The sequence below is a fragment of the Caenorhabditis remanei genome, chromosome II (genome assembly GCF_010183535.1).
Source record: "Caenorhabditis remanei strain PX506 chromosome II, whole genome shotgun sequence".
NCBI classification, from domain to species: Eukaryota; Metazoa; Nematoda; class Chromadorea; order Rhabditida; family Rhabditidae; genus Caenorhabditis; species Caenorhabditis remanei.
Genome location: NC_071329.1, coordinates 3,749,257 through 3,771,932, shown reverse-complemented (window position 1 = coordinate 3,771,932; position 22,676 = coordinate 3,749,257). Strand labels below are relative to the sequence as shown.

At 36.6% G+C, this 22,676-nt stretch overlaps 2 protein-coding genes across 2 annotated transcripts in view; one reads left to right on the top strand and one right to left on the bottom strand.

Annotated features, from left to right (window-relative positions):
- The window catches only part of GCK72_004351 (uncharacterized protein), a gene marked incomplete at both ends in the record, with an annotated part of 34,506 nt that extends 15,421 nt beyond the window's left edge, over positions 1–19,085 (bottom strand). The window contains 7 exons of the mRNA XM_053724624.1: positions 452–662; positions 1,777–2,148; positions 3,607–3,833; positions 5,522–5,718; positions 7,786–8,143; positions 13,948–14,148; positions 19,005–19,085. Of these exons, the coding sequence (XP_053588818.1) occupies positions 452–662; positions 1,777–2,148; positions 3,607–3,833; positions 5,522–5,718; positions 7,786–8,143; positions 13,948–14,148; positions 19,005–19,085 (1,647 nt within the window). The remainder of the gene's footprint in view (positions 1–451; positions 663–1,776; positions 2,149–3,606; positions 3,834–5,521; positions 5,719–7,785; positions 8,144–13,947; positions 14,149–19,004) is intronic.
- On the top strand, positions 12,272–13,212 carry GCK72_004352 (uncharacterized protein; the record flags this gene model as incomplete). Its single annotated transcript, XM_053724625.1, has 6 exons — positions 12,272–12,379; positions 12,518–12,647; positions 12,692–12,789; positions 12,833–12,929; positions 12,984–13,080; positions 13,125–13,212. The coding sequence occupies 6 exons, from the start codon at positions 12,272–12,274 to the stop codon at positions 13,210–13,212; spliced, it is 618 nt and encodes a 205-aa protein (XP_053588819.1).
- Positions 19,086–22,676: the final 3,591 nt, after the last annotated feature.

The following is a 22,676-nucleotide window of genomic DNA, read 5'->3' as shown; positions in this document are numbered from 1 at the left end:
TTTCGATTTATTTCAAAAATTGAATGCTCATAGAGCTGAAGACGTGATGATTCTGAAATCGATTTCAGATTTCGATTTGCCTCAAGATGGACGGAATTACACAAGTTTTTGTCTGAAAATCATACAATTCCAGTCAAAACTTTCTGTAACTCCGCCCATTTTGAAGTTAGCCAAAATCTGAAAACAGATTCAGAATCCTTACGACGTCATCTTCTCATTAATACATTTTTAATATGAATGAGAAGCTGAAGACGTGAGAATTCGGATTCTGTTTTTAGATGTTGGCTAACTTCAAAACGAACTGAGATACACAAGTTTTTGCCCGAAAATCATACAATTCCAGACAACATTTTTTGTAACTCCGCCCATTTCAACGCTATTCAGAATCTGAAAACGGATTTAGAATCCTCACGTCTTCAGCTTTTTGGGGATATCAAATTCAAAATCTTACCAGCGAAGATCTCGGCGTCTCCTGTTGAACCGATGCACTTCTCTGTGATAGCGGTGTAGTTGAAGACGTGAATCGTGACGACGATCCAGAGGATCCGGATCCAGAAGCGGCGGATGAGGCCGTCGTGTGACTGACTGATGAGGCGGCTTCACTCGTGTCGACAGAAGTTTCTCTGCCAGAACTCGAACGGTCTGTGTACCCATCCAGACTTCTGAAAATAATGAAAAATTTGAGTTTTTTTTGAGCATTTGATAGCTAAAAACCCTTCAAATTGGCTAATTGTCATTTCTAGAAAGCTGAAGACGTGAGGATTCTGAATCCGTCTTCAGATTCCGTCTAGGATCGAAATGAACCAAGTTACAGTACTTTTAATCTAGAATTTTTTGAATTTTCAAGTTGGAAAGTACTGTATCTAGGTTCATTTTGTAGATAGCCAAAATCTGAAAACGGATTCAGAATCCTCACGTCTTCAGCTTTCTATCAATGTCAAATTACTTGGTTTTCAGAAAATTTGAACGTTTTATCTCTAAAAACTACAAAAAACGAACAATTTTGGTCTGAAATTACTCGAAAATCTCTATTTTCAGTCGAAATTTCAGCTGAATTACAATTTTGTGATAAAAAGCCCTTAAAACCGTCTGAAACTGTTCGAAAACTCGCAATTTTTGACTGAAAACCGTAATTTTTCAGTGAAAAAACTGATTTTTAGACAATTTCTCCAGAAAATAGGTGATTTTTACTTTAATTTTTCAGTTTTTTTTTTCAATTTTAAGTGAAAAAAACAAAGGGAAAATAGATTGTGCAATTTTGCCTGAAATTTGCATTTCAACTCAGAATAGAATAATGAAAAATTGGGCAGCAGGAATGAAAATGCAAGTGCGCTCTATTGAAATGAGCAAAAATTGATATAGACAGGTGGCTGGCATCGTGAGGATTCTGAATCCGTTTGCAGAATTTTAAAACTGTTAAAATGGGCGGAGCTACAGCAAAAGCTCCGCCCATTCTCAGAATTCAAAAAGGGGCGGATTTCCAGCCAAAGCTCCGCCCATTTTCAAAAATTCTTGAAATGGGCGGAGTTACAGCCAAAGCTCCGCCCATTTTCAGAAATCAAAAAGGGGCGGAGCTACAGCAAAAGCTCCGCCCATTTTCAAAAATCAAAAAGGGGCGGAGTTACAGCCAAAGCTCCGCCTATTTTCAGAAATCAAAAAGGGGCGGAGTCCATCTAAAAATCGGTGTAGCTCCGCCCATTTTTCAGCTAGAAGAATTCTGAAAACGGATTCAGAATCCCCACGACGTCAGCTATCAGATAGGAACATAGAAATTACCTCGTGACGGAAAGACTTCTGGATTCTGACGCCGATCTTCCCTTCTCCTTCAGAATTTCAGATTCCTCTTCCTCCTCCTCCTCGACGTCTTCATCTTCCTCTTCATCGTCTTCGACGTCTTCTTCTTCTTCCACCGCCGTCACCTCTTCATGCTCTTCCGCCTTCTCTTCCTCCTCTTCTGACGCCGCCGCCACAACAACGTCTTCTGAATCCTTGACGATGATTTCAGAATCCTTGACGACGTCATCAATGACAATTGTAGTCGTCGACGTGGAAGTGTTCGATACATTATTCATATTATTCGAGGAAGACGTGGAAACTGTCGATCCGATTGAAGTGGTCGATGGGATTGAGTGCAAATATTCATTTTCACTGAAATTAAGAAAAAAAAACTGAAAATGATAGGATAGAGAGAAGCGATAGGCGAGGGAGAAGAGTGGATTCATGCAAAAATTGAAAAATTGATATTTTTTGATAAATTTTTCTCTTAAAAATTGATCAGAATCCCATTAAAACCTTTATTTTTTAACGTGAATTTACAAAAAATCAAGTTTGGAATCTGAGGCCACGCCCCTTTTCTCTGAAAATTTCCAAGAACTATATATATACTGAAAACTCAATTTTCATGCCTAACAAGGTCCAAAACCGGTCAGAATCGCTTTAAAAACATCAATTTTGAAGAAAAATCACTAAAAAATCACGATTCGAGGCCACGCCCCTTTTTTAGTCTGCAATTTTGCAGCATGGAATATGTTTTTTTTTGTTGAAAATTTCGTGTTGGCATTTCAACCACGAAAACGCCAAAATCTTGGGTTGAAATCGCATCAATTCAAGATTTTTTTCTTCAAAAAACACAATTAGGCCACGCCCCTTTTCTCTTGTAATTTTGCCGCACGGCTGATTATTGATCTATAAAATTCAAGAAAAAATTGAGTTTTCGCGGTTTTATACGGAAAAAAAAACTCACGAAACTACAGAATTGGAAAATTTTCAACATTTTTAATAGCCCCGCCCCTTTTTTGCAATTCTGCCGCATGATTTGATTTTTCGATGAATTCAAGAGAAGGGGGCGGAGCTTAACTCGAAAACTTCACTTTTTGACGAAAATGTATAAAATTAGATGTCAGAATCGTTAATTTTCAGTGAAAACTTCCTTTTTAAGAAATTTGGAATTTAGAAAAGAGGCGGAGCTTACAGAGAAAGGGGCGTGGTCTAAGTTACAGCCGTTTTCAGCTCAAAAATTGAAATTTTTAGTCAAATTTACTACTTTTTTTCCAATTTTTAAAAAAGTTTCTGTCATTTTTCACCAATTTCTTCTCAAAATTCTTACAAAAACCGGCTAAAAATTGTCTAAAAATTGTCTAAAAATCATATTTTTAGCCAATTTTTTGCAAATTTTTTATTGAAAATCGTGTTTTTATCAAATTTTTTACCCAAAAATCACATTTTAGCCAAATTTTTTGACCCAAAAACCATATTTTTAGCCAATTTTTATTCGAAAAGTCATATTTTTAGCCAATTTTCAGCCAATTTTTGATTGAAAAATCGTATTTTTAGCAATTTTTTGACCCAAAAATCACATTTTTTACGAATTTCCGATAGAAAAATCGCATTTTAGCCAAATTTTTTGACTGAAAAATCAATTTTTTGCCAATTTTTGACTGAAAATCGTAATTTTATCGAATTTTTGATTGAAAAATCGTGTTTTTATCAAATTTTTGACCCAAAAATCACATTTTTTACGAATTTTCGATAGAAAAATCACATTTTTTGCCACTTTTTGACTGAAAAATCGTAATTTTATCGAATTTTTTGACACCCCCAACTAACCTATGCTGATCTTTATGCTGTAAATCTCGTTTCCTCTCCGTCGACAGTACGTGTTCCTCATGCGTCGTCGTCGTTGACGACGTCCGATGATTCTTCTCCTGTAGAACGGAGGCTGGTGGCAGTGATCCACCAGGTGATTTCCGTTTATTTTGTGATTTTACAGTGTCCGCCAATTCGACCAAATAGTCGACACAGTCCTTGTCGGCGACACCCAGAACGTCTATACCCTGAAAAGAAACGGAACTTTGCAAAACGAATCTGGCGCGCCTTGGACGCGTTTTTGAGCATTTTGTGATTTCAAAACGCGTCAACGGCACCCCAGATATCATCAGTTCTTCTGTCTGGCGCGCCTTGGACGCGTTTTTGAGCATTTTGTGATTTAAAACGCGCCAACGGCACCCCAGATCATCAGTTCTTCTGTCTGGCGCACCTTGGACGTGTTTTTGAGTATTAAGTGATTTAAAACGCGCCAGCGGCACCCCAGATATCATCAGTTCTTCTGTCTGGCGCGCCTTGGACGCGTTTTTGAGTATTAAGTGATTTAAAACGCCTCAACGGCACCCCAGATATCATCAGTTCTTCTGTCTGGCGCGCCTTGGACGCGTTTTTGAGTATTAAGTGATTTAAAACGCCTCAACGGCACCCCAGATATCATCAGTTCTTCTGTCTGGCGCGCCTTGGACGCGTTTTTGAGCATTTTGTGATTTAAAACGCGTCAACGGCACCCCAGATCATCAGTTCTTCTGTCTGGCGCACCTTGGACGTGTTTTTGAGTATTAAGTGATTTAAAACGCGCCAGCGGCACCCCAGATATCATCAGTTCTTCTGTCTGGCGCGCCTTGGACGCGTTTTTGAGTATTAAGTGATTTAAAACGCCTCAACGGCACCCCAGATATCATCAGTTCTTCTGTCTGGCGCGCCTTGCACGCGTTTTTGAGCATTTTGTGATTTAAAACGCGTCAACGGCACCCCAGATCATTAGTTTTCAGAAGAATCTTCTGTCTATACACCCTCATATCCAGATGTCTATGATCGTCTAGCCGTTTTTTTGGATCCTGGCGCACCTTGGACGCGTTTTCCAAAGACCTTCGTTTCTGAGGGTTACTTGATGCTTCAGAACGCGCCAACGACACCCCAGCTAATTCGTTTTTTTTTGCATAAAAATTCCGTCTGTAAATCCTCATATCCAGATGTCTACACCGGACTTACAGGGAGTTATCAGAATCGAATCTGGCGCGTCTCGGACGCGTTTTAATCAATCCAGTGATTTTGGGCGATTTGAAACGCGCCAACGGCACCCCAGATATACAACTTTTTCAGTTCGAAATTTACAATTTTTGTCGAATCTGGCGCGCCTTTGACGCGTTTTCTAGTCTTGCTTCAACAGCGCGCGCCAACAGAGTTGCATGGAAGTGAAATTTTCTTATCCGGAAGTCGGAAGTGAATTTCCTTATCCGGAAGTCGGAAGTCGGAAGTCGGAAGCGATTTTCCTTATCCGGAACTCGGAAGTCGGAAGTGAAAAAACGCCCGGAAGTCGGAAGTTGGAAGTCGGAAGGCGGAAGTCGGAATTAGATTTTTTCTCAAACATTCAAAAACTCCAAGAGAAAAATCATAAAAATCACGAAAATCAGTGGAAAAGTTAGTTTTTTTGCTGAAGAACAGCCTATTTTCTGTCCTTTTAGACCATTTTTCCATGCATTTTTGCGAAATGCACTTTTCGAAAATTCCACAGTTATGGAATGACGGAAGTCAGAATTAAAATTCCTTATCCGGAAGTCGGAAGTCGGAAGTGATTTTTGTTATCCGGAAGTCGGGAGTAGGAATGGAAAAAATGCCCGGAAGTCGGAAGACGGAAGTCGGAATTCCATGCAACTCTGCGCGCCAACGGCACCCCAGCCTCCGCTCTAAAACGTACCGTATAAGTGAGATCCGATAGCTCCGCCCCGTTCTCCAACAATATTTTACACGCATCCCTTTCGGCCCAATGGGCGGCCGCATGCAACGGAGTCCATCCCTCTTTGTCTTGTGACCGAACGTTTCCACCCGCTTTGATTAGTAATTCCAGTAGTTGTGTGTAGCCACGACCCGCCGCCACGTGCATCGCCGTACCGCCTGGAAGAAGGAAAAAACGATTGGAAGGATTTCTGTGTGTCCGGATCAGGCTTGGTCGGGAAAATTTTTTCGGGAAATCGGGTTCCCGGTTTTTTTCCCGACTTTTTTTTCGGGAAAATCGGGAATTTTTCGAGAAATTCGAGAATTTTTGAAAACGAACATTTAATGACTCAAAAATGCGTATTTTTCCACATTTTTTATTTTCATCATCAATGCTAGCAATAAAAACTTATTCAATAACAAAAAGTTTGTTTGTTGAGGTTGGAACCCCAACAATCTCCCGTTTTGCTGAAGAAACATCTCTCAGCGCTCAATAACTTTCTATTATCAAAACAGTTTTTGGCGACGAGAACATACTTTCTGCTTCTGAATTTGTTGCTGGAGAGCTCAAATACTCATGATAAATACGGGAAAGAGACAGAAATGATTAACATTTTAGCAACAAGCGATAAAAAAACTGTTCCCGATTTTCCCGGAGTTTTTCGGGAAATTTCTCGTCGGGAAAAAATTCCCGACTTTTATTTCGGGAAATTTTCCCGAAAAAAGTCGGGAAAATAGGGAAATCGAGTATCCCGATTTCCCGACCTCGACCAAGCCTGGTCCGGATGTCCGAAAATTTTTACTTTTTTAAAAATGAAAAATCGTGAAATTCTCTCTCAATAACGGTAGTTTTTGTCTGAAAATCTCGAATTTTAAATCATCTTTTTTCTAGATTTTCGATTTAGAACATGAATGTACAGTATCTGTGTATTAATCTTGTTTTTCAGTTGAATTTGACGTTTCTGGAAAAGTTTTCAGTTGAAACATCAATTTTTCGGGCGAAAATTAACTATTCTGACATTTTTTATTCAAAAACACGATTCTAGTTGAAAAATTCCAGATTTTGTACAAAATTCAAGGCCTTTAGATGCATTTTGAGTTGAAAAACTCGATTTTTTCGGTTGTTTTTGAGCTTTAGTCCATTTTTATTGAGTTTTCTATCTCAAAATACACAAAAATGGGTTGAAAATTATAAAATTCTGTAATTTTTAGTCTTTTCTTATAGCTTTCGTTGGTTTTTAGTCTTAAAAATAATAATTTTTCCCTCAAAAAACGCAATTTTTGACCGAAAATTCGGGGATTTTTCTGGTCGAAAATCTCCCATTTTTACCTGAAAAAATGCATTTTCAGCTCGAAAATTCACGTTTTCTGGTAGATTTTCGATGATTTTCGGTCACTTTAAGTCAAAAATCTTGATGAAATCAATAAAATTTCAGATTTTAAGCTTTATCTGATCGATTTTTAGCGATTTTTGGTGTGAAAATACCGAAAATTGATGATTTAAAACTACGATTTCTGATTAAAAATTTTATGTTTGAATGATAGATTTCTTATGATTTTCGGTCATTTTAAGCCAAAAATCCCGGTTAAAACATTACAATTTCAGTATTTCAGTCATTTCTGGTCGATTTTTAATGATTTTTGGGGTTAACATACTGAAAATTGACGTTTTTTCATCTAAAAATGCCATTTCCGTGCGGAATTTTCCGTTTAAATGATAGATTTTATTTGATTTTCGGTCACTTTAGGACAAAAATCCCGGTTAAAACATTAAAATTTCAGTATTTCAGTCATTTCTGATCGATGTTTTGCAATTTTTGATGTAAAAACACCAAAAATTAACAATTTTTCCTCTAAAAATGCGATTTCCGTGCCGAATTTTCCGTTTAAAAAGCGCCAACGACACCCCAGATTATTCGTTTTTTTTTTCGCACAAAAATTTGTCTGTAAATCCTCATATCCAGATGTCTACACCGGACTTACAGGGAGTTTACAGAATCGAATCTGGCGCGTCTTGGACGCGTTTTGATCAATCCAGTGATTTTGGGCGGTTTGAAACGCGCCAACGGCACCCCAGATATACAACTTTTAAGTTCGACTTGGACGCGAATAATATATAACAATATATCAAAATTCCATCGATTTTTAGCAATTTTTGGGGTAAAATTATCAAAAATTAACGTTTTTTCATCTAAAAAATGCAATTTCCATGCGGATTTTTCCGTTTAAAACTTCGAAAAACCGTACCAGTTCGATGATGTGGAATATCTCGATACTCTCCCTGACTCATCCACATTTTCACATCTTTCAACATTAAATGAAGCTCTTGCTCTCTGCATTCTTCCAAATTTATTCGATTTCTCCTATAATCATCTTCTAGATACTCTCGACACTGCTCATCAACTGCCAAATCCAGTGCCAACTCTTTATCACTGTTAACCACTGATAGATCTGCTCCATGTTGACACAGATATCGGACGATTGCCACGTTTCCACAACAGGCGGCCGCGTGGAGTGGAGTCCATCCTTCGTTATCTTGGGCATTCACGTCCGCACCTTTTGAGCACAGAAATCGAACCATTTCTGGCTTCGAATCGATCACAGACTGCAAAAAAATGAGGATTTTTCACGGAAAACGCGTCGAAGGAACGCCAACTAATCACTTTTTTTTAGAAAACGCGTCTACGGTGCCCCAATTGAACTCCGTTCTTATGGAAAACGCGTCAAAGGCGCCCCAATTGAAAACCATTTTTATGGAAAACGCGTCAAAAACGCTCCAGTTGATGCCTATCTCTATAGACAACGCGTTCAAGGCGCCCCAGACTATCGTTATTGCTATGGAAGACGCGTCAAAGGCGCCCCAGACTATCGTTATTGCTATGGAAAACGCGTCAAAGGCGCCCCAGATGATAGTTATTTTTAAGGAAAAGACGCCGAAGGTGCCCCAGCTGACCACTTTTTATTATTATAGAGAACGCGTCAAAGGTGCCCCAGTCTATCGTTGTTTCTGTTAAAACACGTTAAAGGTGCCCCAGTCTATCGTTATTTCTGTTAAAACACGTTAAAGGCGCCCCAGTTTGAACGCAGCCCCTGAAGAGTTCTCCGGGGCACTTTTGGTTGAACAGGTGGTTTAAAAATTTTTTTTTAATTTTGAACAGGTGGTTTGGGGTATTTTCTAAAAAATCGGCCGAAGAAATGGGGAAAAAAGGGGAATGTTTACTAAACTAGGAAACACGGCCTGGCAATCGCTACTCGCGGCCGAACTTTTTGAACGTTGAATACTCAGTTAAGCAGCCAATTTAAGTACGTAAAATTGCGTGGTGTTGTCATTGGTGTTTGCAGAGTTGCGTACCGTAACCCGGGAAAAAATCATTTTTTATCAGCCAAATGCGATTTTCTATCAAAAGTTTCTCAAAAATACGATCAGTGGCTTTTGATTTCTTTTTTCTACGTTATTGATATTGACTTGTTACATCTTCTGGTAAACGTTTAGAAAGGTGGTGTTTCACGTTTTTGAGATATATTAGAAAATGTCAATTTTTCAGCCAAATTCGGTGTTCTATTAAAAATTTCTTTAAAAAACGATCAGTGGCTTTTGATTTCTTTTTTCTAAAATAATGAGAATGACTTCTTCCATCTTCTGGTAAAAGTTCAGAATGATGATGTTACTTGTTGTTGAACTACGTAAGAAAATGTCATTTTCTCAGTCAATTTGAGATTTTCTGTCAAAAGTTTCTCAAAAACAAAATCGTGGGCCTCCGATTTTTTTTTCTCAAAAGAATGAGAATGACTTGTTTCAACTTCGTTTAAACGTTCCGAAAGTTTCTAGAGAGCGTTTTCGAGATATATGAAAAAATATCAATTTCTAAGCCAACGCCGACTTATGTTCAAAAGTTGCTCAAAAATACGCTCGTGGGCCTCCGATTTTTTTTTCTTAAAAGATTGAGAATTACCTGTTACAGTTTCTGTTAAACGTTCAGAAAGTTTCTAGAACTCGTTTTCGAGATATATGAAAATATGTCATTTTTTCACTCATTTTCAAGAAAGATTTAGCCGTCTCTTTAAGAAGGGAAAAGTGTGAAAGGAGCTTTTTGTTCTGGAATGACCACTGTATATTCATCGATCATTTCGAAATGTTTTCAACTAACGAGATTTTCATCTGGGCTTCTACAAATCAAAATACTAGCCCTCTATAGCTAATTTCCTTATGTCGATGTTGTCGGCGGTGGAATGATTTGTTTGAAATTCTATTGCAAAAGATTCATCTAAATAAATGTATTCTTCATTATTTACGAAAAAAAACGAAGAAATTATAGCAAAACACCTGAAATCAAAGATACTTAATCTTGTAATGTATTAAAAATTGAAATGGCCGAGTTGGAGTTTTCTAGGCCACAGGTCTGTGCTGCCGCGCCGTGGAAAATGGCTGAAATTTTGTGAAAAATGCAAGTGCGCCCTATTGGACAACGCGGCAAGTCTGAAAAATCAGGGTTTTAATGTGTTTTTTGCAGGGTCTGGATACACTCATGCGGATAAAAGGATCGATTGATGCAATATGAGATAAATTAATTGTTTTAAAATTGAATAAATATGAAAATTGTAATGTGTTATATGTTAATAAAGATGTAATGAATAAAAAAGTAGACAAGTTGAATAGTTGCGAATCATGGATAAAAGGGAAACACGAAATATGTGAAATGGAAGGAGGAAGAAGGTTTAGAACAGTTGGGAAAGATATGAAAAAAGAAAAAAAAATGAAACAGTCACGGAGGGGTTGAACCTCAGAGTAGTTCTACGGCATTCTATCCTGCAACCACCTGCACCACACACGACGTTGAGAAAGTTGTGTGAGCGGTGGTAGAAAAGGAGAAGAGGCGAGAAAGGGAGAGAGAGGCCGCCGCCGGGGCGCAATGTGTTGAAGAAATGTGTGAAATCAGAAAATGGACTATAAGTCGGTGGAGACATGCTTTTAGAGGATGGAGACATGCTTTTATGGAAATTACGTATTCGATTTCATATATTCGTCACAAAAAATTGTGAAAAAGTGAGCCGTATATACCGTCCGGAGAATTCCGGACTGCTGTAACACAAACTCTCCGGAATTCTCCGGACGGTATATACGGCTCACTTTTTCACAATTTTTGTGACGAATATATGAAATCGAATACGTAATTTCCATAAAAGCATGTCTCCATCCTCTAAAAGCATGTCTCCACCGACTTATAGTCCATTTTCTGATTTCACACATTTCTTCAACACATAGCGCCCCGGCGGCGGCTTCTCTCTCCCTTTCTCGCCTCTTCTCCTTTTCTACCACCGCTCATACAACTTTCTCAACGTCGTGTGTGGTGCAGGTGGTTGCAGGATAGAATGCCGTAGAACTACTCTGGGGTTCAATCCCTCCGTGACTGTTTCATTTTTTTTTATTTTTTCATATCTTTCCCAACTGCTCTAAAGACCCCTCCCCCTTCCATTTCACATATATCATGTTTCCCTTTCATCAATGATTCGTAACTATTCAACTTTCGTCTACTTTTTTATTCATTACATCTTTATTAACATATAACACATTACAATTTTCATATTTATTCAATTTTAAAACAAACTTTAAAAAAAATTTTGAACACCTCCTTCCCCCCATTACTCCAAAAATTCTTCTTGAACACATGCTTCCTCCGGAGCTCCGGAGACGTTTCAGGGACTGGTTTGAACGCATTTTTATGGAAAACGCGTCAGAGGTGCCCCAACCAATCATCATTTTTACGGAAAACGCGTCAAAGGTGCCCCAGTTGAAAACCATTTCTCTCAAAACCGCGTCAAAGGTGCTCCAGTTGAACTCCGTTCTTATGGAAAACGCGTCGGAGGCGTCCCAGATGATAGCTATTTTTCTTTTTATTATTATAGAGAGCGCGTCAAAGGTGCCCTAGATAATCTCAATTTTTCTAGAAAACGCGTCAAAGGTGCCCCAGTTGATGACTGTTTCAATGGAAAACACGCCAAAGGCGCCCCAGTTGATATCCATTTGATGGAATGTTTTTTGAAAGTTTGGATGAATTTTCAGTGCAAATCTGGATATCTGGCGCGCCTGAGGCGCTTTTCACCAATTTTTCGATTAAAATTCAATGTTTTCTTTCATTTTCATCGAATTTTGCTTTATTTTTGCAAAAATTTTGCCAAATTTTGGCTAACTGGCGCGCCTTTGACGCGGCGTTTTTCCTTATTTTTTATCGAATTTCGCTCAAAAACAAATAAGACTGGCGTACGTTTGACGCGTTTACGAGCACATTTTTTTGCTTTAAAAAAAAGGATTTTCTATTTAATTTTGAAAAAAATATCGTTAAATTTCGTCAAATTTTGCCAAAATTTCGCTAACTGGCGCACCTTTGACTCAGGCAACTCGATGTTAGTCTAATTAGACAACCGAAGTCTAATTAGACAGAACACCAATCTAAAGGCAATCTAATTAGATTAGCTCAATATCCAAGGCGCGTTCGCCGTGCGCGCAAACAAAATTGTTTGCGCATATTATTATTTATTGAATAAATAATTTTTCATTTATTTTTTGAGCGTAAATAATATTTCCAATCACTTATTCTTGTTTTTTGTAGCTTTATTAAATGCTGAAGGTGTCACGATTTCCCTCAATATATGTTTTTAAGGGAAACAATCATTTCGGTTCATTTTCTGCTAATAATTATGTCATTTGAGAATATCTTCTTTTTTTCAGTGTAATATGTCGAGGAGACATGAAAAATTGACTACTCGTGGGATATTGAGTCGTGTGCAGAGGAAAAGAAAACGGGTAGAAGGAGCGGCAGTTGATGCGATGTCTATGCAGACGGTGACTTTGGACGATGAATTGAGATCAAACAATAGAGAGGAGGAACTGCCCTGAAATCCGAGGACTCGCCTTCGGACTACGAGGAATGATGAAATTAGTAAGAAATATTGAAAAAGACGGCGATAAAACGTTTTTCAGTTCGAAATTCAAGCTGAGAAATCACTTGTAAAACCGAAGGATTCTGAAGTTGAAAAGCTAACAGCAGTTTTTGATCCAAAATTGTTCAGAGAAATGGAACACTTAGAAGTGCAAAATTTGGAAAAAACTGGTATATGAAAAATTCAAAATAATCTCTATTTCACGATTTTGAAGGAACAATCGATATCAATTTGATCTTTTCTCACTTAACATCACAATCATCGTCGCTTCGACACGTGGTCCACACTTGCGCGAATCACTGGATTAAATCGGTATGAATGATCAGATAACAATTATCACATGTTGACTTTCTAGGTGGTTCCCGCCAATCTCGTGAAAAACTTCTCCACAAGTACAGCACCGAAACCGCCACAAACAACTTTTCCGTCGGACTTAATCAATGGGCCAGTCGGTTAGTTGTTTCACTTATTTTTAAATACGATTATAATAGACATCGTCATTTCAGATGTTCTAGTGCGTGGATTGAAGATTGAGGGATTGGATGCAGATGAAATGTCACATACAATCGGGTTGCTCTTCAACCACCACCTCACTAGCGTGTTGTTCGTTTAATTACTACAGATCCGAATAACAAAATCTTTTTCAGCAACCACGCCCGCTCTGCCGACGCAAAAAGAAATCAACGAATTGCAATGGACGATGGACCGCCGCCAAACAAGATAGGAAAGGTTTAACAATTTCGTAAAAATGTTCATATCTTGGAGATTTTTTATCCATTTTTCTTAAAAACTCCTCTCAAAAAATCAATTTTCAATAATTCACTTTCAAAACTTTCACTTTTTCGGAAAATGATATAAATTTGTGTTATAATGGTTAAAAAATCTCCAAGACACTGACATTTACGCGGTTGACTTATTCATTATTCTTTTTTTTCCCAAAATTCTCTAGTTTTCTTGTTTTCCCAGTTGATTTTTCCGTATTTCTGTTGATTTTTCCGTATTTTTTAATAAAATTTTATACGAAAATCCAGCAAAATTCAATTCAAAAAAAGCGATAATAATTAGATTGAAATGGAATCTAGCTAGATTGTTTGTGAGTCGCATTAGACGAAATGCTAGTCTAATTAGACGAAATGCTAGTCTAATTAGACGGAATGTCAATCTAACTGGGTCGCGTTAGTCTCGCTTTTTACTACAATTAGATTACCATTTTGTCTAATTAGATTGATATCGAGTTGCCTGAGGACGCGTTTTCAGGCACTTTTTTGGTTTAAAATCCGGGATTTTCCAATAATTTTCGTCAAATTTTTGTTCAAAAACAAAAATCTGGTGCGCCTTTGACGCGTTTCCGAGCACTTTTTTGGTTTAAAATCCGGGATTTTCCAATGATTTTTCAATAATTTTCGTTAAATTTTGCTAAAAATGGTTCAAATTGGCGCGCCTACGACGCGTTTTTTCCAGAATACTCACCTGATGGAGTGCTGTCAGACCATCGACAGTACACGTATTAATATCGGCTCCTTTCGATAGTAACTCCTCAACTTCTTCCTCATCACCGGACATACATGCTGACAGAAATATATCCGAATCCTGAAATTGAACTTTCGGCCGTTTCATCCGTCGCGCCGCCTCTCGATTCATCTCACTGCTTTGCCACCGTCGCAGTTGATCCTGCAAGAAATTTTCAAAGAATTTTGATAGAAAATTGTGGATTTTAGGAGCAATTTTCAGTCAAAAAAGTCATTTTTGGGAAAATTATTGGGGATTTTCATGAAAAATTGAGAATTTTAGAACAGTTTTCAGTCATTTTCAGTCAAAAAGTCATATTTTTGAATTGCAGATTCCGATTATTCAGATAGTGAGAATGTTTGGAAGAAATTATAGTTTTTGGAGCGATTTTCAGTTATTTTCAGTCAAAAAACTGTTTTTTATTACAGATTCCGATTCAGAAAATCCTGAAATTCGGGGAAATTAGTGTGAGTTTTTGGAAGGAAATTGAGGATTTTAGAGCAATTTTCAGTCATTTTCAGTCAAAACTTGTTTTTTTATGGCAGACGATACGATAATTCAGAAATTGTGAAAATTAGTGTGAATTTTCAAAAAAATTTCAAACAAAATTGATTATTTCAGAGCATTTTTCAGTAATTTTCAGACTTGTCAAAAATCGGGCCGTCCCGGAAATTATCTTACATATTCACATTTTGATTCAATTTTAAATGTTTATTCGAACACTATATTTTTTTCAAAAAAGTTCAAAAAATTTCCAAAAATTTCCAAAAAAAGTTCAAAAACACAAAATGTTTTGAAAAAATGTTTCAAAACGGGCCGAGATTTTTCCTGATTTTGGCCCGGCCCGGCCCGTGACAACTTTGGTAATTTTAAGCCGAAAAACTGTTTTTAAAAATTTTTTTTTTTTTACCCATTTTGAGTCAAAAAAACAACTATTTTTTTCAGAATTGTCACTCTAGAACCCACAGTAGTACAAGTTTATCAAAAAAAAGAGAGAATGTGTACACGTACAGAGGGCAAAAAAGTTTCCGCTCGAAAATCGTGTTAGGCCACCTGTTTGCACAATTGATTAACACGAATAAACGACTGGATTTTGTGGTGCGGCGGGTAGAAGAAGAGGCGTAGTGAGGTGTATTAGATTAGAAATTGGTTCTGGTAGGTAAGGTTGAGAAATGGATGAAAAATTGAAGATTTCCAATAGGAAACATGGATTTTTTGATGAAAAGTTCAATAGTTTCGTCATTTTGTTGTTATTTTCATGATATACAGTACCGGACAAAAAGGTATCAACTGTGGCTGTTTTCAGTGGAAAATGACCAACTTTGACAGTGTATTTCGGTGTCACCCGATTGTCCGACAAACTCATGTTTATATGGGTTGGACAGAGCAAAAATAGTACATCATTTTTGTAGTTGACCATTTTTTTGTATGGACACTACCATGAAAGTTACAGGTAAAGAAACCCATTACTCCCTGAAAACGACTAATTTCAATGCAATTTAGCGAAATTTTGGAGATTTTCACTTTGACAACCTATAACTTTCAAGATAGTGTTCCTACAAAAAAACGGTCAACTACAAAAATAATGTACTATTTTTGATCTGTCCAACTCATATAAATTTGAGTTTGTCGGACAATCGGGTGACACCGAAATACACTGTCAAAGTTGGTCATTTTCAACTGAAAACAGCCAAAATTGATACCTTTTTGTCCGGTACTATAGGTAAGGTGAGCTAGAAATGGATCAAAAATTGAAGAGATTTCCAGTAGGAAACATGGATTTTTTGATGAAAAGTTCAACAGTTTCGTCATTTTATTGTTATTTTCATGATATACATAGACACAATAAAAAAGGGAACCCTAGAGAGTCGGATTTATAGAAAAGCAAGGGAAGTAGTAGGAATACCAACAAGATTTTTTTACTTTTCTCGGCATCTGACTACTAAATTAATTAATTACCACATTCAATATAAGTCGTGTTTTTTTTTCGATTTTTCGGTTACTTCCTGGAAAATTTTCGAGAAAACCGTTCAAAAACTCAAAAACAGGTTTGGGTCTTTCCTTGAAATACTTACAGTTTTATTTTACGAATTCAAGATTTTTGCCTCTTTTTTTCAGACAGTTTTCCTGACATTTCTTTTCGGTTAAAATTTTTCGAAAAAAAACAGTTTTTCGAAAACTTTTTAAGGAAAAGCTTTTCGCACAGCCCGATCCCTAGGATTTCTTCTGAACAAAAAATGAAGTTTCTGACACATTATATTATATTCATGTGATATATAATATAATATAATAATATAATGAAGTTTCTACATCAATTGAAAGCTACTACGTTCTAAGCCGAATTAAACAGAAGCAATACGGCCATCGTTTTCTTCATGAAGATTCTCAAAGAGAAGTGAAATGTCTCATAAAATGGGGAAAGAGAGACTGAGAAAATCGAAACGACCTATTGCTTATCACTGGGAGGTCGGCGACCTTTAAGCTGTGTTGTGACAACACATTTTATTATCGGTTCACGAACACTTGTCAGGGGGGTGTTAAAGGCGTATCTAATTTGTTCAAAACTATATCGAAGTGGAAAAAAGAGTTATTTTGAGATCTTTGAAGCTAAAAAAACACGGTATTTGACCTTTTTCAACTACAGGGGTAAATCTATGATGAAATTCTCATCAAGTGTTTCACCTTGGGTTCCGTTTTAATGCCAAACTCTCAACTTTCAAGATAATTTGTTGAAAACTCACTCAGTCAGCTATTTCCTTTTTATCTATTAAAACATCGTCTTTTCACATTTTTTAAGGAAAACTTTTCAAATTTCCCAAAAACTCAGAATCTCTACATTCTCCCATTTAGAATGAAGGGTTTCAAGTCGTTTTTCATGATAAAAACGCTATTTTTCTTCTAAATATGTGGGTTCAACATTGATTTGCAGCTAGAAAATCACGTTTTCTTCATCTCAAAGTTAATATTACCTAGTTTTTCCTTAATTTTCTACCTAAAAAATCTCATTTTCTACCAAAAAATTCCCCCCAAAAACCTCCTATCATATTTCCAGAAGTCTCTCTCAATTTCAGACAAAAACGGAAGAGTGAAACACTATGTGAAATAGGAGACGACGTGGTGGTGTCTGTGTGGAAAAGAAGAGACAGTTTGGAAGGGGGGACACCCCCCCCCCCCCCCCGTTCTGACTCATCTTTTATTGTCTATTCGTTCTCTGTGTGTGTGAGTGTTTGGACGAATGGAAAAATGGAAAAAAAATGGAAAACAAGAGAAAAAACGGGGGAGAAAAGTTATGGAAACAGAGACAGATTGTGATTGGATTCTAGTTTTCGATTTCTCGATTTTTATAAATATATTTTCATGAGGAAGATGAAAATAAAAAATTGACTATTTTTCAAGTTTTCAGGCTCTAAATTTCTCATTTTTCAATCAAAAACGGGACTTTTAGAATGAAAATCTTGAGAAAACAATAGAATTTTCGATAAAATACCATTTTTCAGTCAAATTCTGCAAAACTTAAAAAAAAATTACTTTAAAAATGCTCAAAAACTTGCAATTTTATGACAAAAAAGCTCATTTTTAATCGATTGATTTTGAGCATAGCATTTGCACAAGTAATTCTATTTTTCAAAGTAAACACTGAAAATCAGAAATGATCTTAGTACACCTTGAAACTATCAAAAAACTGTCAAAAACTAAAAAAATCTAGTAAAAAACTGGAAATTCAACCAATTTTTGAGCAAAAAGTGAAAAATAAACAAATTTTGACATTTTTCACCCAAAAAACGCAATATTTGAATCAGAATAGTAACGGAAGGGGTTGAGAATTGAAAGAAATCGATTCGAAATGAGTTTTTCAGGCGAAAAGAGCAATTTTTCAGATTTTGGAAGTTTTTAAGCTTTTTTAAGCATAAGTAGTTATATTCTTTATCGAACATTTTTTTAAATAAAAAATGCCAATTTTCAACCTAAAACAACAATTTTTCATTAAAAAATATAACATTTTCAAAAAACAACTTTCTGATCGATTTTTGCTTGAAAACCCCAATTTTCTGTCTCAAAAATGCAGTTTTTCATATTTCAAACTACTCAAAAGCAATTCGAAAAGCAAAATGAAAATTTTTGAGATTTTGGGCATTTTCATAAGCGAATTAAGTGTATTAAGCTCGATTTTTGCTATTTTGTAATTTTGAGAATGAAAAGTTCATAGTTGTATCAAAATGTGTGTTTCAATAGAAAAAATATATAATTTCAGTTTAAAAATGGCAAAAAATAGCATAAAAATGAACTTTCGTTATCAATTTTCGATAAAAATCTATTTTTTAGTTCAAAAAAAGCATTTTTATCATTGAAAAAATGGTTTTTCAGTCCAGAAAATTGATTTTTTTGCAATAAAAAACACAAATTTTTGTTTTTATTACACAAACAACGATGAAAATGACATTTTTGTCATAAAATTAAGATTTTCAGCTTTTCGAATGAATTTTACATGAAAAACTGCTTTTTCGAGTCAGAAAATTGGTTTTTTCAAAGGAAAATTGAGATTTTCATGCTTTTTTCCAGTTTTCAGTCTGATAATTTCTCATTTTTCAATCAAAAAATGCTGTTTCAGATTGAGAAACGACACTTTTATCAAGAAAATAACAGAATTTTTGACCAAAAACTCCATTTTCCGCTCAAAAATCATATTTTATCTATGAGAAAACCTTTTTCCGCCCAGAAAATCGATTTTTTTGCACCAAAAAACGCAATTTTTACGATTTTAATGACATTTTTGTCATAAAATTAAGATTTCCAGCTTTTCGAATGGAATTTGAGTAGTTTTTACATGAAAAACTGCACTTTTGAGTCAGAAAATTGAGATTTTTATGTTTTTTTCCAGTTTTCAGTCTGAAAATTGTTCATTTTTCAACCAAAAAATGCCATTTTCGGCTGAAAAATCAAATTTCTCATTCAATTTCCTTCACTTTTTCGTCATTTTTCTCCATTTTTTCACAAATTTCCACACAACGAAAACTCACTTTTCTTTTATTGACAACATTAAAAGTGATTTGCTGCTTGGCTTGCAGCATCTGGGCATCGTCCTCGTCATCTTGACCCATTTCTGCAAAAATAAATGAAACATTTTTGAATGAATTCTTGAAAAAAAAAGGGAGAACAAAATAACAAACGGTCAAAAGATGTGAGAAAAAAGGTGAAAAATTCCAAAAATTTTCATTTTTGAAACTGTTTTTCGGGGGAAAATGGAAAAATGGGAAGAAAAATCGAGAAATTCGGATAATGCAAATGCGCTCTATTGATAATCTAAAGAAAATTTACTTTAAAATCAACGAAATCATCTAAATTTGACAGAAAAAGGTGTTGTCAATAGAGCGCACTTACAAACTTTTTGAATTCAAAGTTTTTTTTTAAAGCTATTCGTAAAAAACTAATGTATGGGGCTACGCAAGTGCGCTCTTTCGCAAAACTAGCAAATTTCTTACTAAAATTGAAAAAAATAAAAATTTCAAAGCACGTTGTCCACGTGAACTACAAAAACTTTATCAGTAGAGCGTACTTACAAACTTTGAGAATATAAAGTGTTCTTTAGAGCGCACTTACTGCAGGCTATGCAACTGCGCTCTATTGCAAAACTAGTAAATTTTGAATTAAAATCGAAGGAAACCTTTCAAAAACCGTGAAAACAATTGTCCACGTGAATTACACCAAGACTTTATCGGTAGAGCCTATTTTCAAACTTATAGAATTCAAAATTCGTCATTTTTCTGATTTTTGAAAAAAAAATGTCGGGAAAAAAATGAAAATAAACTAGCAGTAGAGCGCATATTCAAAATCAGAAAAGATGCAAATGCGCTCTATTGCAAAACTAATAAATTTTGACTTAAATCGAAGGAAAAACTTCGAAAAATATGGAAACAATTGTCCACGTGAACTACACGGAGACTTTATCAGTAGAGCGTGTTTGCGTCTCTAAATAGCAGATTTTGATCATTCTTTCAATAAAAATGCTCAAAAATCCAGAAAATCAGCTCTTAGGATTGAAAAATTGACAATGAAGCGCATTTTCATCATTCAAAGTCAGTTAAGCTCAAAAATCATGTTTCTTCAGTTCTAAATACCAGGAATTATCGATAGAGCGCACTTTCATCACCACTACCTCAATTCTACTAAATTTTAGTCATTTTCTGACCTTTCTTCTCACGACAAACTACTCAAAACCACTCCGATAAACTCTGCGAACCGATTTTTATCATTTTTTTTCGTACAAAAATTGTCCCACACCGAACGACCACTATATGCATATTCATGACTGAAACCGGAGACTTATCGACCAAGCGATGAAGTCAATTACTCTCATCCCTCGTCCCGTTCCGTCGCTTCCACTTAAGTCAAGTCACACAGCTAGCAGCAGTTCAATTTCCTCCTGACAATGAGGAGAGGGATAAAGCTGCTGGGAGGGGACGAAATATGAGAGGAGATTATGAAGAATTAGTATTCGGAATGGACGGGTCGAAAGATGCTGGCGTGCCGTTGACGCGTGGTTTGTAGAAAAATGTGTCGAAGAATATGAGCACATTTAGCTGATTTCTAGAACTATTTGAGGACATCTGTGAACGCGTCAAAGGTACGCCAGGAATACTCAAAATGTGTAGAAAAATATAGACAGATTCCCATGATAATACTCAAAAACTCCTACAAACCGCGAATTTTCAGCTCGGATTTCCTAAAGGTCTGGCGTGCCCTTGACGCGTTTTTTGAGCACATTTAGCTGATTTCTAGAACTATTTGAGGACATCCGTGAACGCGTCAAAGGTACGCCAGGAATATTCAAAATGCGTAGAAAAATATGGACACATTCCCATGATAATACTAAAAAAACCCCTTCAAACCGCGAATTTTCAGCTCGGATTTCGTAGAGGTCTGGCGTGCCCTTGACGCGTTTTTTGAGCACATTTAGCTGATTTCTAGAACTATTTGAGGACATCCGTGAACGCGTCAAAGGTACGCCAGGAATATTCAAAATGCGTAGAAAAATATAGACACATTCTCTATGATAATACTTAAAACCGCCTTCAAACCGCGAATTTTCAGCCCCAGAATGGTCAAAATTGGTCGCTGCTGGTGGCCGAACTTTTTGTTTTTGTGTTTCTATGCCACGGAAAGTTCTTCCAGCCGTCCGTTTCGGGATTATTCTCAACAATAATGGCGAAACGAACGTTGAAGTGACCTAGAAACTCAAAAACAAAAAGTTCGGCCACCAAAGCAGTGACCAATTTCGACCATCATGGGGTTGAAAAATTAGCGGTTTGACAAAAGTTTTTGAGTATTATCATAGAAATGTCCTTATTTTCCTACACATTTTCAATATTCCTGGCGTACCTTTGACGCGGTCCCGCATGTCCTCAAATAGCTCTATAAATCAGATATGTGCTGAAAATGCTAACTTGAAAATTACCAACTTGGGGCTAAAAGTGGCGTATCTTGATTCATTTTGATCCTAGACAAAACTTTAAAGACAGATTCAGAATCCTCACGACTTCAGCTTTCCCGTCATGTCAGATTCTTTCAGAAAAATCAAAGGCATCCAAATGGCTGATCAAAAAGTGAGTCTGATAACAATAAAAACGCGTCAAGGGCACGCCAGACTTCAAACAAATTGATCAGACAAAATTTCAGAAAACGAGAGGGATTTCTGATTTCTGGAGAGAAAATCCAAGATTCGGAGAGCCAGAAAAGATTCGGACAAGCCGATTTCGGTCAGAGTGAACTCGCAGAATTCAAGCAATTCGGAGTTTAATGAAGGAGGCATTCCAGACATTTTCGAATCGCTATCAGTTTCAGATATAGATATCCGGACGAAAGCAATTCTCTATTTGGCATAAAGAATCTTCTGATATTCTGGATTTCAGAACAGATAGCCTAGGACATCCGGACCATCAGAAAAGTTCGGACTCCAGACAGAGTGAACATTTCTTATACGGAAGTCGGAAGTCGGAATTCCATGAAACTTTGATTTCAGGATTTCAGACAGTTCCAGAGTCAGACATTCGGACAAAACGATTTCAGACAGACCAGAGAATCTAGGACATCTGAACTATTCGAAAGTTCCAGAGTCCAAATAGCTCTGATCAGCCAGCCGCTTTCGAAATTCCAGCTATAAGACACCAATACCCATTGATCAATCTAATTCTATTGTTATCTTTATTTTCAGCCTTTCAGCCAAGTCTCAACAAGAAAAAAAACTAAACTAATCAATAAAAGATCAGCGTTTTTTTCGCATCCACCTCGTTCGAGAGATCCTATTGAAAAGTGCGACAAGTGGGGGGATAAAAAGGAAAACACAACTAGAAGGAGAAGCAGCAGGAGAGGAGATAAGCGAAGAGAGAGAGAGAGAGAGTGAGAAAAGTGATGTGGGGATGATAATGGTGGTGGTTGGGGGTATTGGAAGGAAAGGATCTAGGGGGAAGGGATGGGTAAGAAGAACTGATGAATGGGGAAAGACAAATATTGTGAAATGAGACGACGAAAAAAGTGCAAAATGTGATCAGATTGTACTCATTGATTACATTGAGTCTGGGGTGCCTTTGACGCGGTTTTGAGCACCGGGAAGGTCAACTGTTCTAAGTAGTTAAAAGCTGGCTTAGGAGGTCCCTGAAAATCCGATTTTCCGGATTTGCTCTATATTAGATAGT